Below are 17,569 nucleotides of genomic sequence, written 5' to 3'. Positions count from 1 at the left end.
GAAGTGTCTGGAGAGAGGGAAGTCTGGGCATCTTTGCTTAGACTGCTGCCCCCGCAACCCGGTTCCGGATAAGCAGAGGAAAATGGATGGATGAATCATATTAATATTGTGCATCAGATGTTTTGAAAGTTCCACTTACCCTCCCCATGGTCATGATATTTGTGTGCTAATGTCAGATGTACAGCTTCAGCATTGGTGCTTTTAACTTTTTATACATTGCACAGCCATACAACCTCCACATGGTTTGCGCTGACACCTGAGTCATCAGTCTATATTGTGGCACCTAGCAGCACTATAATGTGGCAGACTTTACTCTATGTCAGAATCTAGTTATTGTGACTTGAATATCAGGTTTTATGCTGGCTTCCAGCACCTTCAACTATTTAATTCATATGGTGTGAAGATTGGATCTAGAGATGAACATGAACCTTGGGGTACCCTAGCAGCATTCAACAAAAAAGATATACAGTGGTGTGAAAAAGTGTTTGCCCCCTTACTGATTTCTTATCTTTTTGCATGTTTGTCACACTGTAATGTTTCAGATCGTCAAACAAATTTATATATTAGTCAAAGATAACACAAGTAAACACATCATGCAGTTTTTAAATGAAGGTTTTTATTATTAAGGGAAAACAAAATCCAAAACTATAGAGCCCTGTGTGAACAAGTGTTTGCCCCCCTGTCAAAACACTGGTTTATCGCACCTGAGTTCAATTTCTCTTGCCACACCTGTTCGCAATCAAGAAATCACTTAAATAGGACCTGCCTGACAAAGTGAAGTAGACCAAAAGATCCTCAAAAGCTAGACATCATGCCGAGATCCAAAGAAATTCAAAAACAAATGAGAAAGAGAATAATGGAGCTCTATCAGTCCGGAAAAGGTTATAAAGCCATTTCTAAAGCTTGGGGACTGCAGCGAACCACAGTGAGAGCCATTATCCACAAATGGCGAAAACATGGAACAGTGGAGAACCTTCCCAGGAGTGGCCAGCCGACCAAAATTACCCCAAGAGCGCAGCGACAACTCATCCAAGAGGTCACAAAAGACCCCACAACAACATCCAAAGAACTGCAGGCCTCACTTGCCTCAGTTAAGGTGAGTGTTCATGACTCCACCATAAGAAAGAGACTGGGCAAAAATGGTTTGCATGGCAGAGTTCCAAGACGAAAACCACTGCTGAGCAAAAAGAACATAAAGGCTCGTCTCAGTTTTGCCAGAAAACATCTTGATGATCCCCAAGACTTTTGGGATAATACTCTGTGGACAGACGAGACAAAAGTTGAACTTTTTGGAAGGTGTGTGTCCCATTATGTGTGGTGTAAAAGTAACACCGCATTTCAGAAAAAGAACATCATACCAACAGTAAAATATGGTGGTGGTTGTGTGATGGTCTGGGGCTGTTTTGCTGCTTCAGGCCCTGGAAGACTTGCTGTGATAAATGGAACCCTGAATTCTGCTGTGTACCAAAATATCCTGAAGGAGAATGTCCGGCCATCCGTTTGTGACCTCAAGCTGAAGCGAACTTGGGTTCTGCAGCAGGACAATGATCCAAAGCACACCAGCAAGTCCACTTCTGAATGGCTGAAGAAAAACAAAATGAAGACTTTGGAGTGGCCTAGTCAACGTCCTGACCTGAATCCAATTGAGATGCTGTGGCATGACCTTAAAAAGGCGGTTCATGCCCGAAAACCCTCCAATGTGGCTGACTTACAACCATTCTGCCAAGATGAGTGGGCCAAAATTCCTCCACAGCGCTGTGGCAGACTCATGGCAAGTTATCGAAAACGCTTGATTGCAGTTGTTGCTGCTAAGGGTGGCCCAACCAGTTATTCGGTTTAGGGGGCAAACACTTATTCACACAGGGTTTTGTAGTTTTGGATTTTGTTTTCCCTTAATAATAAAAACCTTCATTTAAAAACTGCATGATGTGTTTACTTGTGTTATCGTTGACTAATATTTAAATTTGTTTGATGATCTGAAACATTACAGTGTGACAAACATGCAAAAAGATAAGAAATCAGTAAGGGGGCAAATACTTTTTCACACCACTGTAGAGTGTATTCCACGACTTAATAGTGTGTTGGCCTTGTAGCATTTGGAAGATAAAAACTTAGTTAATATGCCGTTTGAGGTTATGCACCTGACCTTGCATGACCTCCTGAAACCACATTCAACATACAGTACTGTACAACAGCTACTGAGTTGTGCTGCACAAAAATGAATGCGGGCCCATGTGAACCTCGTGATGAGTCATGATGTTTCGCACAAAGGTGTGCAAGGCAGTCTGTGGTTGATAGTGCATATAAAAGTGGCGATGGGTTGGCATTATTTGCACAAACTAAAACCACCACAATGGGCAGGGTAATACTTATCACATGCTTGTATAATGTCAAAAGATGTGTAGAAGTAGCAGCAAATCAACAGTGTGATGCACTGTTGTGCCAATGCATTGCTCATCAATAACAGACATACTGTAATAAATCTTTCAAGAGTCTGTTCTGGGGTGCTGTGATCTAATAACGGTTTATTTTATGTTGCTGCAGATTAGTTTTATGAGGACAGGAACTTCCAGAGACGCACCTATGAGTGCAGCAGTGACTGCTCCGACATCCACATGCACCGAACTACTGCATATCCTGCTGGGTGGACAGCGGGTGCTTCGTGGTGTATGACCGCCCCAACTACATGGGTAACCAGGTCTTTTTGAGGAGAGGGGAGTACTCTGATTTTCAGTGCATGGGGAGCATGAGGGGCATGATGCGTATGGCAATGATGGATACCATTCGCTCCTGTCGCATGATCCCCATGGTAAGACATTTTGTGAACTGCACATTTTGTTCAGGCTTTATTCACTGCAAATAATATCACAGTCTGGTCCCCATGGTTTGAATTAGCCACATAGCTGGGGCATCAGATCTGATTTCCACCCAGTCCAAAGGCATGCATGTTAGATGAACTGGACACACTAAACCGCCTGTGAAAAAAGAATGGTGGTCAAAACAATCAAAGGATTAATATCAGGTCTTGTTTTCCTCCACTAGCACAGGGGACAGTTCAGGATGAGGATCTATGAAAGGGAGAACTTCAGGGGCCAGATGCACAAGCTGATGGTCGACTGCGAGTCTCTTCAGGATCGTTACTACATGTCTGACTGCCAGTCCTGCAACGTGATGGACGGCCACTGGCTAATGTTCGAACAGCCCAACTAAAGAGAGTGCATGATATACGTGAGGCCAGGAGAGTACAGGGACCTGAGAGACATGGGGTTGAGCAGCATATTGAGAATCAGCTCCATCAGACGCAACATGGAGATGTGCTGAATGTCATTTATTCACCTGTGGGTTGCAAATAAACATATTTTGAAGTATGCCCTTTGCTTTCTGTGTGTGGAGTGACAGATTAGCAGGAGGCACAGTTTCTCTTACTGTGGGCGGACAAACATAGAGTGAATGCAGTGACCTGAGTAGTGCTGTGTTTTATTGTTACAGCCTTTCATTGTAAGTAGAGGTTTGTATTATTTCTTCTTTCAAACTTTTCACATTATAGCTTTAAATTAAGGCGACTTGATATACTGGGCCCCATAATGACAATAATGGCACAACAATACAAAAGCGATGCAGTGACCTCGGAGTTTACTTTGATACTGTAAAACCACTGCTGTGCAATGTGACTGATTGCAGCTTTGATGCATAATGCAGGAGGGGCTTCTGCTGCTGAGCTGACTCAGTTATTCCATACAATTGAGCTGCAGATTCTTTGCATGTCACATGATGCATAAAAGGCAGCAGCTCACTAGTGACAAGAACAGAAATCAAATAGCGTGACCATGACTGAAAAGGTAATGAAGGGTACAGATGTCTGCACCAGCCAGTGCACGACACAGAAAATGACTCTGTAGCTCAATAATAACTGTAGCACATAACCTCTGCTATACAGCGCTGTGTTACTACCGTGATAATCACAGAACTCGCTTGTACAGTACATTTAGCTCTGGAGAGGTTTATAATGTTGGACCCAATCAAAGTGTTTGTTCATATCTCTAGGTCATCCCCTTTGAGGAGGAAACCTCACCTGACTCGATGCAGCTTCTGCAGGGTAGAGAGTGGGACGCTCATGATCTGTAAACCCAATTTCACGAGCCAGCGGAGGATATCCTGAGTATCAGAATACCATCAGCTTCAGTGACTGCATTCAGTCCTGCTGTATTGTCCCTGTGGTAAATATGAGTATGAGGCAGTCAGCAATGTAGTGTAAAGGAGCAGTCTGCTCACTCTGACTTAGAATTAGGTGAGATGGTCAATACCACTTCCACATCTGCGTCTCTGGTACAGAGATGTCCAGGATGGTTTTAGACTAGTTTAGCACAGAATCTAGCAGCAGAGAAAAACAACAACAAAAGCAACAGCCCCAAACCTTTACAAAACAATCTTCGTTCAAGCTAGAGAGTGGATTTACTGGCACACTAAAAGCAAAATGAACTTCCATGCTTGATCCCTGAGCTACCTTGCTTATGCCGATGGAAGCAAAACAGATACGCTGATTAGTTTGTTTTAACTTTAACTCCATTTAAACAGTATGCACAGAATTCACATAATATTCAGAATTTAAAACTGTCAAGACAAAATTTCACTCATACAAATAATTGTACTGATACATGTGTGTTTAACAACTGTTCACACTCTTAGCTGAGCAGCTCTACAGTACACAGTCAATGCACGCACGTGTAGATTGTATAGAAATAACATTCTGGAGCTTAGTCCATAAAGAACAACACAATATGGGGGGATTGGAGCCAAAAAGTAAAACATAAAGACCTAGAAGCTACGTCAAACAAGCTATTATGTTGACATGAAGACAATAATGGCCTCTGATTCATAAAGAGTGCTGCTGTGTGCACAGACAAGGCAGTGGTGGCTGTGTTCACAAAGCAGCACCATGCTGAAAGGCCAGCATCTTTGTTGTGTGGACTTTATGAGAGAATCACTGGAGCCTTGGGCAAACAGAATGTACACAGCTTTCACATGTTGTTTAATATTATGTGCTCTGTAGTAAACAAAAAAAAACTAATCAGATGTAAAATAAACCATAATAAAACTGAGTTTCTTATTTGATTATCAAAGCTAACTTACTTAAGACATAAATATATTCATTTCAGTTTATTGAAATCAAAATATATATGTATATCAGGATAGATTGTTGTTTTATCTATAGTGTATTCAAGAGCATTCCATTATCAAACAGAAGGGCACCTCTGCTCAAAGGAAAACAGCATATTTGCTTTGTTGACCACAAACCACAAACAAAAAGCGGTTCTGACAGCAAAAGCTGACGAGCCCGGTCATTGTTCTGAATCACAATGGCACAGGTCATCATGGATTATAAAGGCAGTGTGGCAGTCTGCAGCTACTGCTACAGTGTGACCAAGGTCAGCCAACACAATGGGCAAGGTAAGGCCGCTGGCTTTGTTGTGCTTCTGCATACCTGCATGGCTTATTCAGCCCAAACCAGTGAACTGGAGCCACTGTTCCATGTGGTATAGTATACATATTTTCTTTAACTTGATGCAATACTTTTCAAAACATCTAATAATCCCTCCATCGGTGTGCTTCCAGATTATCTTCTATGAGGACAGGAACTTCCAGGGTCGCTCCTTTGAGTGCAGCAGCGAGTGCTCTGACCTGCACTCCCACTTCAGCCGCTGCAACTCAATCAGAGTGGACAGTGGCGACTGGATGGTCTATGAGAGACCCAACTACATGGGCTATCAATACTTCCTGAGGAGGGGTGACTATTCAGACTACCAGTACTGGATGGGATTCAACAGCTGCGTGCAATCCTGTCGTATGATCCCTGTGGTAAGCCTCGGTCGGGCAGTTTCACCTTTTGATAATCTTTCACTGATCTCAGGGGAAATAGATCACCTTGTCTTTTTTGCAGCACCAAGGCTCTCACAGAATGATGGTCTATGAGCGCCAAGAGTTCGGAGGTCAGATGATGGAGATAACTGATGACTGCCCCTTCCTGTATGAACGCTTCCATCACAACGACATCTATTCCTGCAACGTGATGGATGGCTACTGGATCTTCTATGAGCATCCCAATTACAGGGGACGCCAGTACCTGATGCGCCCCGGTGAATACAGGCGGTTTACTGAGTGGGGAAGCATGAGTCCCAGGGTGGGATCCATCAGACGTATCACTATGTGAGGAAGCTGTTGTCTGCGCTGTTTCTGAAGCAGTGTCAATAAAGCTATCCAATAACAACAGTTCTCTCAACTCCTTTGTCTTTCAGAGGATTTGTTATTTGAAAGGTTTGCTGATGGGCTTTGTCACATTTGGTTTCTACTAGAGAAGACAGTATGCAGTTTAGACAAATGGTGCAAAACTACATTTTCCAGACTACTGTTATACGATGATCATTTCATGAGAGAATCAAATGTTACAGAGAAGATGCATGGAACTCATGCTGATAAACAGAGGATGGATGCAGAGGCACACACGTGGTTTAATCCCAGCATGTTTATTGAGGACAGACGAAGATTCAGAAATCTTCTAGCTGAAGTCAGTGATTCGCCTGAGTGAGCCGATCTTTGGACTGGCACCTCCCCAGTCGCTGTATCGGCGGTATTCGCCAGGTCTCAGATAGTAGGCCCTTCCCCTGTTGTTGGGCTCGTCTTAAAGCAGCCAGTGGCCATCGACCACACTGCATGAGTTAATGTCAGACAGACGGAAGCGGTCCTGGACATTAGGGCAATCGTCACTCACCTCCTGCATTTGGCCGCCCATGTCTGGACGCTCATACAATCTGATTTTGTAGGAACCACGGAGCTGCAGGAAGAACATGTGTGAGTCAGTCTTTGTTTTGTCTAATGTGCTGTACAGTTCTGAACTGGTGATTTACCACATAAAATGGTCCATACATTTTCCTCAAGTATGAATCCCCACCTGCAGATACAGTAGTTATAACACACAGAATCACACTAAGAATGGTTGCAGAAGCTGTCTTATCCAGAAGTTTTTCATCATCCAGCTGCATGGAGTACTAAATGGGTGGGGTTTAAACAGCTGTCCCCGAGTTGTGGAAATAACACTGTTAAAATGGATGTTTTTTGCTTTTTGGGGAATTTTTATCAGCCATAAATTTTGTTGCAAAAAGTCCTTCAAACTAGACAAAGATAAGCTTACTCATCAACGCTATATATTTCATAACTGCCACACTGCCATTCCTGCATACTTTCTCTAGCTAAGCATTGAAATACAGGTCAAATGTATTCTATATTTATTTAAATTCCAGTATTATAGGCTTTCTTTCCTTAACCCATTGCTTTTACACTAATTAATTGTCTAGATATCTCTTTCACACCAGAAGAATGAGGCTTACTGTGGGAATCATGCGGCAGGAGCGGATGCAGTCATTGATGCCAATCATGCGCTGGTTGTCAGAGTACTCCCCCCTGCGGAGGAAGTACTGGTGGCCCAGGTAGTGGGGTCTCTCATACACCATGAAGCAGCCGCTCTCCACCCGGATGGAGTTGCAGCGGTTGAAGTAGGGGTGCAGGTCAGCACAGTCGCTCATGCACTCATGGTGACGACCCTGGAAATTTCTGTCCTCGTAGAAAATGATCTGTAAATGTCAAAGCGGTGATTAAATTAGTTACCAGTTAAAAACATCTCAGTCTATGTTTTCAGTAACAACACATGAAAAGCTTACCTTTCCCATTGTTGGATCAGTGGGGGCCAGACTGATGCTGAACATGCTCTGTGCTGCTGGCCTTTTATATAAAGTAGCTGTGTGATGGCACAGCAGAAAGTATTGTCATACAAATAGGTTTTATAACACAAATCTAGTTACGCATAGCCACACACCACCATGGGATGATGAGTTATTGTTGTCCAGTTGTCACATGTTCATCACTACTGATCAAAACATCACTGTGCTAGTGACCGGGGGGTGGGGGGGTGTTGGTGCTCACACTATCAGCACAAAATGCTGTGTCCATTTCATTTAGGAAGACTCCTAACGTTATACACCAGGACCAGAACAAGCTTCTGCCATCATGTTCTAGTACATTAAATGCACCGAAAAAGTTAAGGAGCTGCACACAGTTATAGAATAGAATTACTAAAAAAAAAAAATACACAAACCATAAAGTATATATATTCAAATAATGACAATGCTGAATATGAGCTCTCTCTGGTCTTGCACTGCATCCATGAAAAAGTCTATAGAGAAGCAGCACTCAATTAAACGAAGTTACCGAGTCTTGCCTGCATTTCTGCTGTGATATTTGCATTTATCTCATCTACTAAATGTCTCAGTAAATGGCAATAAAGGCTATCTGATGCCTTTATTTACTAGCAATCTTAAAAACTGAGGTGTGCATGTTTTTTGAAGGCTGTTAGAATAAGGTGCATTACACAAATATAAAAGGTCCCACCTACAGACTTCTTCTGTCACTGTGCTCATAAGCATTATGAAGCTCATGCGCAGAGAGCTGACACATGGCTGTTTTATAGACCTCAATCCAAGGTCATGAGATTCCATCTTTTGTTATTCTAATGAGCAGGCATTTGGTGCTTTTGCATCCCTGCCAAGGTCTTGATCCCATTCATACAAATAAAAACCCTGATTCATCAATGCCCATAGCACATTGCCCCCGACTCGTTCTACCAGTGGGTCCTCACATAGATACATTTTACCGTTTCAAACGCTTCAGATCATTGAGATAAGGGTTAAAAACATGGTGACCCAATAATGCTGTCAATCAGTGTTAAAGGGAAATGGTCACATGTCAGAAAATAGCCCTGATGAGGTCACAGTGATGCCATCATGGTTATGCTGGCTTGGACTGGGTGAAGTCATTTTTAACAGAAAGCCTGAATTACAAACTGGACGTGAGCGGTTATTGGCGTGTTTGCTCAAGAGATGCCATCACATTGCATTATGGGAAATATGTTTAGCATTTCTAGAGCATGACCCATAATGTTTAGGATACCCTGATGCTTCTTTCATTGGCTGTTTTAAAGTGCCTTAGATTTTGTGTTACCTACTTATCCACTTTATATTTCACTTGTATTGTTTGGCATTCATGTGGACGGCGAAGTAAGAATTTCATTGTACAGGGAAACACGTTTCCTCACTGTGCATATGACAATAAACACTTTTGACTTGACTATCCTGGTCTCATTCTCATTTAAACCTGCTTCTTGTGTGCCCCCCCATCTTCATGGAAAAGCAGTTCTACATCACTTGAGTCTCATTACCTAATTAGATATTGCACATTTCAGATCAGAGGTTTTAGCCAATTGTCAAATGATACACAAACCACTGATCAAAGCCACTGGTTTCCAGTCACGACCATGATATCACTCACTAATGTAGCACCGTTTCATATGAATGCAAACAGCCACTAAACCACAGGAAACCTTTATTTCCATTCAAGAACTGGAAATAATGTTAAAACAAGTGACTGGCAGTCATGCGATGTGCTGTTAAATAAGTACTGCACACAAATCACAAAAAACAAATATAAACAGATCACAAAAATATTGTAGTATTTTGGTTATACAATACGCCCACTGCGTTCAAGAGCCTTAGAAAACAGTTTGACCACAAAACAAAATACAGAGTACAAAATATGATCAGACAAAAGGCAATATCTTAAAAGCACAGTGAAAATGTCAGTGTGTTCCTGTAGATTTTAAGACTTGGGACACATTTTACACAAATTATCAGCACAAATATAAAATGGAATTAAAGAATGAGGACTGAGGAGTTTCACAGTAAAATATGCCATGAAAATATTTTATAATAAAATGGGTATCTGTCATTTAAATTTTATTTCAATTTATTTTCAAGGTGGACTCAAAGAAACAGCCTTCAAATCTAAAGCATGTGCACAATATGAACGGCGGTAACGCTATAAAATTAACAAATCTTCGCTGATGTTAACACCTAACCTCTAAGAGAAGAACAGAAACAAAGCATTTTCTAATCACTTGCTGCAACAAGTATCTCAATTATGCATTTCTATTACTTCTTTATTATTGATAAAACTATAGCACAAGCACAAAGAAACCAAACTTGAATCAATCTGTTGTGAGACTGTCCAGCGACATTTATATATCTCAGGCTTTGTGCAACTTCTTATCTCCTCTTAACAACTTTTTGATGAGCACTTTTAAGTCAAAGAAAATTGATCTCTTTTCACACCGCTGACACCAAAAAGCAGCTGGGACACACTGGGATGTCACCAGATGTAACTTGGGTGGTTTAGCAGTAGGTCACTTCCAGGTCAGATCAGACTGTGCACGTCAAAAACACACCAACCCTGGGCGAGCAGCTTTGAAAGCAGGGTGCAAGTGAGGCCCAACTGCTCGCTAGCACAGCAAAAAGCAACTTCACTTGAGGCAGTTGCTCTAAACACGTTCTTTGCTTAAGATCCTGACTTGTAGATGTGTTACTGCTCAAATTTGTTTAATGTCATTACATTTTGTTTTTAGCAAACTCTCAGACATATTTCCAAATGTAAAGTTATGATTTGTGAAATACAAAACTGCTAAATAATGAGTATACTTTGACAAATTAATTCTGCACTTTAACATACACCTATCAACCAGCCTGTTATATACAGAATACACTAAACTGTCACAGCTGTACTGTTTTGAAAATACAGCTGGTTCTACACCACTGAGAGCTGGTTTCAAACACATATAGGCCACAGACCAGTATCAATACCACACACAAAATTCTACCCATCACCAGACTGCAAAATGGTAGAAAGGTTTTTTTTAAGCACTGCTCTCAAGCTAAGTGGCTGAGGATGGAGCAGACAGTGGATCAGAGACTCATGAGGTCTCAACAATGATAAAGCCGAGCAGAGGCGACAAGATGCAGCGGCTCAATCAGAGCATCCGAATACTGTTAGGACTGACTCAGTGAGCCTCAACAGCTATACTCTAATATAAGATCAACATTGCTGCTTTTTCAATGTCCTCCTAAATAAATGTGATCACTGATCCACAGAGGATGTGCAGCATCGCTCCTTTATAAAGAGCCAACATCTTTCAATATTGTGCACACGGTTTTTTTAGACTAAGCTGAGTTTTACCAAGTAAAAAAGTAAATAAATTTGAAGGGCACAATGTATTTTAATTGCACCTTCTGACATTCATATTTAACTTAGTTTTGGGAAAATCTAAGAACCTGAACAGGTTAGTGATGTGATGCTGTAGTAATGTCCTGACTGCATCATTAAACCTGAAAAACCTAGATAGTTGTTGTGCATTAATAATATAAAACCTGATATTTTGATATCAGGTTTTATATTATTAATCTGATATTTTGGAAATTCAGATGCATTGTTTGGATGCCACCAAGTTAATGTGTTATCACAACAAAATGATTTACTGGAAAACAAATGTAACATTGCAAAGTTTACATATTCACTTAGAAGAAATTAAACACAACTGCTCTATATACTGTAACGTAAAGTGTGCAACACGACACTGTAACATAAATGTCAATCATTCAACTCTATTAAAACAAGAACAGAGAAACAGATCTGGGAGCTGCCAGTTTAGAGGATGACAAGGTGCAGGCTTACCTAGGTTGTGGAGAGCTGGTGGGAACAGAAAGTGCAACAGACAAACCAAAGAGGCTATGAAATCAAGAAGCACACTGCATTATGCTGCAAGGCCCTGTTGACCAGATGATTGATGATATGTGTGCTAAATCCATGGAGGAGGATGAGATTAGAATGGTTGTGCTGCTGTGTGCGTAATTCTTCTCCTGAGAAGTTGTCTGTGGGTTGAGCCTACATGAGAGGTTGGGAGGTGTGAATCATGGAGGCATCCGGTGGCTCTGTTGCTTCTGGCAGGTAGTGCCAGTACTTGTGATGGATGTATCGGCGGTACTTTGGCTTCAGATGGACCTGTGAATGTGGAAACAACAGATTCTGTAGAGAAAAAGAGGACACTGGGACTAAGCGAAGGTTTGCAACATGGAAAGGGCTACACAACCAGGACAGAACTGGAACAAAAACCAGTCCGGTCCAAAACACAGAACTGGATCTGCTCGAGTCCCGACTATTAATATAGGGCTGTGTGGTGTTTGCATGCCTTAATTCTTAGTGTACAATTCCTAGTTTTAGTCCACAATTATCTTCTTCCATGGATCCTCCTAAGCCTGTAACTCGGCCAGCCTAGCCAGGCTTTTCCCTCTGATGACTTTACCTTGCCACGGTCATGCTGCAGAACAAACGGTGCCATTCCTTCTGTCCTCTGAGGATACACTGGGTAAACCTGCTGCAATGTGGGCTCTACAAACTGCAAAAATATGATGACAATCCAAACAAGGTCACAAAACTCTCATAACAAGCAGGATCATAGTGAAACTGTTAAAATCTGACTACACATTCACAGTTAAACAAATGTCTTTTCATGGCTGACTTTGCTTGGTAAATATGTACCTCTGGTGTGGTGTCCTCCATGACAGGAGGAGTAGGCAGGAAGTAGCACCCATCAGTGGGCTGGTAAAGGTATTCTGATTGCTGAGAGTGCATGACTGAGCTGGATGGCACTGACGACTGGCACCCATGCCATTGATACTGGTTTGAGACACACTGGGGAGAGAGCAGGGCAGAAAAACAGACTCCAATAATGTTCCAACCAATGCTGTATTGGTTAAACAGCAACACAGTGAGAAATCAGCAGATCACTGAAGAGCTGAGCTGACCGGGTAGTGGTGATAGGCTGGGTGCTGGTGGACAGGCTGATTGGACTGAGGGAGCATCACTGGAGGTGCAGGCTGCAAGAGAGGAAGCTTAAGTTTAGCTTTCAGACACAAAAAGCTATTTGAAATAATTAATTTCAGCTCTAGGATACTGTAATTAGAGTTTTTAGCCATTTTATAAACTAAACTATTAATGAAATTGAGTAAAATACAGTAAAATATCTGATAATTTTAAATGAGGGAGAGGAGCTGAGGAACTAGGTAAAAAGAATTAATGTCATGCTGGAAATGTGATTTAAAATATCAGTCTAATAATATGATCATTCTGTCATCACGCACCTCTTTAGGTTTTAAAAACAGACACCAAATTGCCGTAGCAGCATCTTACTTTAGTTTAAGTGAACTGGTGTTTTTAACACAAGATATGAAATGAAAACATGTCTCTAAATGACCAGTTGTTTAATATTGCTATTGCAGTCAGCTTTTACATGGGTGGGATAACAGTGAGAACTGACAGGCCAGTGGTGGCCAGGAGGGTTCACGTTAGGGCAGTGGAAATAGGCCACTCCGTTGTGGTAGGTGTAGGGGTAGCCTGTGGACGTAGTCAAGTAGAAAGTCCCACAGGACATCGGCTGAGGCATGACAGGATCTAGGTTGGTCACAGGGACTCTTCTGGCTGAGAAAAGAAAGAACCCATAGCTGTCATTTAGTGGGCATTTCAACAACAAATATGTCAGCAACTTATTGACCGTTTACATACAGACTTAATTATTCAGTTCAGGGCTCCTTTCAGTGAAAAAGTACTTTGAATTTTGAAATCATGGCAAACTCTTTGAAGAAGATCACCAAGAGGTGACTGGATTTTGCTATCAAACTAGTTGCTATTCTCAGGGGAATGGGGTATGTTGCAGCTTGGTATGCCACTGTGTGATTAAGGAAATGGCAGGGATTCAAATAAGTGAGCCACCTGCCAAAGGTCCATCAGCAGCAGACTTACTCTTTTGTGAAGCTTGTCGTTTGCAGACAGCCTGACCGATGCTGAGCTTCTTGTCTTTGAAACAGATTCCATTAGCCTGTAACACAGTATTCAAGGGAGCAGAAGCCACATTAGATTATTAAAGTCTGGCAGGTAAATTGCCCACATACCAGCCTGCTTTACTTACATCATGAAGGACTTTCAGTGCATCTTCTTTGGTCTCAAATGTGACAAACCCATATCTGTTCAAAAGACAATTCAAATAAACTGTGGTTTAACCTTTAAATTCTTAGAATATGCTCAGAGTCAAAGGACAGAAAGGCACAGCTTCCGCCACCAACCGTACATTATAGGGATGATGCAATCAACTCACCCTTTTGATATTCCTGAGTGATCTGTCACAATCTTCACCTCTTTCACAGCACCATGCTGAGAGAAGAAATGTCGCAGGTCGCTCTCACTAACCTTCAAAACCACACAAACACTTTTTTGGCTATGTGATAATCCCAAAAGAAGAGACGGTGGTGGCAGATTTAGTTAGGTTCATTCGCTCCAAATGAATCATTTCAGACCATTTATGAACAGTCACTGGCAGCTCTATGAGCCAGCAAACATTCACATGCTTTGCTGCTCTCTAGTGTCAACCACAAGCCCACAAGCCAGTGCAACCTTTGCAGCTCTCACCTTGTAGTCAATTCCCCCAACAAAAATCCGATTGGGGATGATCATGTGGTCAGTCAGGATGTCAGCGTGGTTTTCAGGGGGCAACACATCATGGGTGGGGGAGCTGCTACCGTTCTGGGACAGACAATGACAGGGCACTGTGCTCTAGTTATGGGCCAGTAAGAAACACTGGACAGCAAGTACTGATGAAGTAGGATGTAGGAGTTCTTCCCTACCAGGAAATAGTACGAGAACTGGGATTTAGTACTTGAAGAGTAGCAAATCCCCCTTTTATGTACACAAGACAGGTTTTTTCAGTATGGATACAAGGATAGTTAGCTCTGTAATGTGTTACCACATGAAAAGAAAACAAGCAGCACCAAATGCTCCTACCAGACAACATAGTGTATGACTAGCAAACCACAAGGCAACAGAAAAAATGGCTGTCTTTTTAAAATATGTTTTTTCCTAGAAGCTGTAGAGCAAATAAAATCATTAACACTTAATCACTGAAGCTCATAAAACAAAATAATAAAACAGGAGGTCAAATCTGACATACCTGCAGCCAGCAGATACAATCAACTAAGGTTAAAATGCCCATGTTGTGCTCATTTTGCTCGTTTCCAGCCATTTCATGTTTAATCTTGGTTACATCTAGGATTAGCCTGGCACTCTTCATAACTCCAAATAGTTTGTAATTGTTTCAGAATCAGAGCCAAAAAGCCTCTTCCTTAAAATGAGAGGACAGTCTGAAAATGCGTACAGTTCCTGATGCCGGTGTTGTCTCAAGTGGACAGCATAACCACAACAGCATTAATTAGTATGAATTTCTCCTCCATAGATGGGTAAACAGCAGTTCATGTACCTATTAAAAGAGACGTGCAACACTCTAAACAAAGCAGGTAACTGAGAAACCCCATATTTTCACTGGCATAATGCAGACACAGTAACTCCACCAGCCTTACAACAATTCTCTCTAACGTTACAGAAACAGCTCATTGACAGACATGCAACATGCGTTTTTTTTTACACTTCAGCTCATTGACAGACATGCAACATGCGGTTTTTTTAAACTCACCTTTAAGTCCAACAAAGTATTGGAAACATCACCCATACACACACAGTCCCAAAGTAGTGAAATTAATTCCAACAGGTATCTTAGCACCACCAATAACATCATGGATCGTTAATCCGCTCCTTAACTAGCAACACATCACATGTGGCAGACACACTGGCCTCTAGCAGTCAAAACAAACAGGTACTGTGCTCCTGGGGACTCCAGCTTTGATCAGCTGAACATCCACCGCCGAGGGGGCTTCACTGCCCTGCTGCTGGTAGGTTAGACCCGGTCAGGCAAAACGGCGAGTCCCGGTACAGGAACATTCCTGGACATGCACTAACCTCAGGCCCTGTATTTTTCTCCACATCCTCTGGTCACAGTGCAGCAGCAGGGGGAAGTAAAATACATCCACAAAACCAGCTGCAGTCGAAAAATCCCGCTTTTACAACGGCACCGTGGATGTTAGGCAAACTCACATGAACGCGCAATGGCCTGGATTTAATGCCCATTCAAGAAAATCTTTAAACTATTTTGTTAGAAAAAAGTGTCTTGTGAGGGAGAGTTTTCCAGATGTGTATAAACCAAGTTGCATCTGAAATACTAGAACATACGTACACCTCATTTTTTTAGCTTTAGGTCACGTCTAAGATGATAATTCAAAGTAACGTTAAGTCAAAAAACAAAGAAAATCATGACATGGGCCCGTTAATCACAACAGTATCTGCCAAGAACAACAACGCTGATACCTCACATTTGTACTAGTAGTTAAATATACACGGTTACTTTCCAACACAGATTTTTAAAACATTATTAAATCTTACTAGCATAACGCCTATGCTAGCTAAACAACATGCTAGCGAGGCGATAGCAGCGGAGACCTGGCAGTTCACTCACCCCACTCTGGTTGTCTACATCCATAGCCACTTTCATTTGGCTAAAGTCCGTCTCTAAAAGACTTACGAAGATTAAGATCTCAAATTAATCATGGCCTATCGGGGTAATGCTTAGCTACTCTGGTTCATAGGCACCCTCCACCGACACTCCCTACACCACTTACTATCGCGCTCTTCTTTAATGACCTCATCACTCCGTACGTTACGTCGGTCCGTCACTCGGCCGTAAACCGTTCATTCCACAAAAATCAAAAGTTTTTTAACTAGTTCTCTAGTATCAAATTGCCTCTTCGCGGAAATGCATCGCATTCACCAAAGAAAAACAAATGGAGGAGCTTATCTCGATAAGATTCAATGCAATTTGCTTCCGTCCATGACAGCTTGTTAATACAGTATAGGTAGACCTAAATCTTTGTGTTTACTTCAATTTTAACCAGCAGGTTAAAAATAAATATATATAAGTAGACTATTCCAAGACAGATTTGTAAAGTACTACATGATGTCCACACAGGGGCGTCATTTCCCTGTAAATAAAAATGTCATATCCACACAGTCTTCACTCCATCATATCAAAACTCATAATGAAATGCAAAACCTTGGATGATTTTAGGACAGATATTATTAAGGTCAGCACAGTTTGTCATGTCCAACTTATTTAACTCAAGAATGCCAAACCTATGATATCACTCAATCCTTTAGGAGTAGTTTCTCACTCTAGACTGAATAGTAGTCCATCTATCCACTATCTATATCTCTTATTCCTGAATAGGGTCGGGGCTGGAACCAATCCCAGCTGACATTGGGTGAGAGGCAGGGTACACCCTGGACAGGTCGCCAGTCTGTCACAGGGCTGGCACATAGACAAAACACACACAAACACACTCCTAGGCTGCGAGTCTTTGGACTGTGGGAGGAAGTTGGAGTACCCGGAGAGAACCCACACAGGCACAGGGAGAACATGCAAACTCCACACAGAAAGGATCCGGGTTGCCAGGGCTCAAACCTGGAACCTTCTTGCTGTGAGGCAACAGCACTAACCACCACTCCATTGTGCTGCCTGGCCACCACATAACAAGGGGAAAAGAATTTATAATAGGTTTCCCTAGACCACATCTATATTATTCTATATACATTAGCTAACATCTTTTCAAACCTCTTTTCTGTCAACAAAAGGCTCATGATGATTTCAGTGTGTAAGTCCTCTCAGCCTGTGCTGCACATTCCTCGCCTCCTTTCTCCAGAT

General features: G+C 41.9%; 3 protein-coding genes and 2 pseudogenes across 4 annotated transcripts; 2 read left to right on the top strand and 3 right to left on the bottom strand.

Annotated features, from left to right (window-relative positions):
• Positions 1-148, bottom strand: part of LOC109960530 (gamma-crystallin M2-like) — a 4,034-nt pseudogene extending 3,886 nt beyond the window's left edge.
• A 2,205-nt stretch (positions 149-2,353) lies between these two features.
• Positions 2,354-3,298, top strand: LOC109960520 (gamma-crystallin M3-like; annotated as a pseudogene).
• An 837-nt stretch (positions 3,299-4,135) lies between these two features.
• Positions 4,136-7,821, bottom strand: LOC109960531 (gamma-crystallin M2-like). Of its 2 annotated transcripts, none has more exons than XM_020600692.1 (3): positions 7,713-7,821; positions 7,383-7,625; positions 4,136-4,212 (listed from the first exon to the last, which is right to left on the bottom strand). In XM_020600692.1, exons 1-3 carry the CDS (start codon positions 7,755-7,757, stop codon positions 4,180-4,182), a joined length of 321 nt encoding a protein of 106 aa, XP_020456348.1. In that variant the 5' UTR covers positions 7,758-7,821; the 3' UTR covers positions 4,136-4,179. The 2 variants fall into 2 exon arrangements, with proteins under 2 accessions (XP_020456348.1, XP_020456347.1); XM_020600691.1 differs by lacking the exon at positions 4,136-4,212 and adding an exon at positions 6,519-6,829.
• Positions 5,440-6,208, top strand: LOC109960529 (beta-crystallin S-1-like). Its single transcript, XM_020600690.1, has 3 exons — positions 5,440-5,448; positions 5,614-5,856; positions 5,939-6,208. Exons 1-3 carry the CDS (start codon positions 5,440-5,442, stop codon positions 6,206-6,208), a joined length of 522 nt encoding a protein of 173 aa, XP_020456346.1.
• Positions 7,822-9,412: 1,591 nt separating the features above from the next.
• On the bottom strand, positions 9,413-16,534 carry LOC109960528 (protein boule-like). Its single transcript, XM_020600689.1, has 10 exons — positions 16,328-16,534; positions 14,395-14,508; positions 14,084-14,175; positions 13,898-13,952; positions 13,732-13,807; positions 13,250-13,410; positions 12,738-12,809; positions 12,472-12,624; positions 12,236-12,328; positions 9,413-11,934 (listed from the first exon to the last, which is right to left on the bottom strand). The coding sequence occupies exons 1-10, from the start codon at positions 16,361-16,363 to the stop codon at positions 11,818-11,820; spliced, it is 969 nt and encodes a 322-aa protein (XP_020456345.1). The 5' UTR covers positions 16,364-16,534; the 3' UTR covers positions 9,413-11,817.
• Positions 16,535-17,569: the final 1,035 nt, after the last annotated feature.

Source organism: Monopterus albus, unplaced genomic scaffold (assembly GCF_001952655.1).
Source record: "Monopterus albus unplaced genomic scaffold, M_albus_1.0 scaffold48.1, whole genome shotgun sequence".
Taxonomy (NCBI): domain Eukaryota; kingdom Metazoa; phylum Chordata; class Actinopteri; order Synbranchiformes; family Synbranchidae; genus Monopterus; species Monopterus albus.
This window is presented reverse-complemented; position numbering and strand designations above follow the sequence as displayed.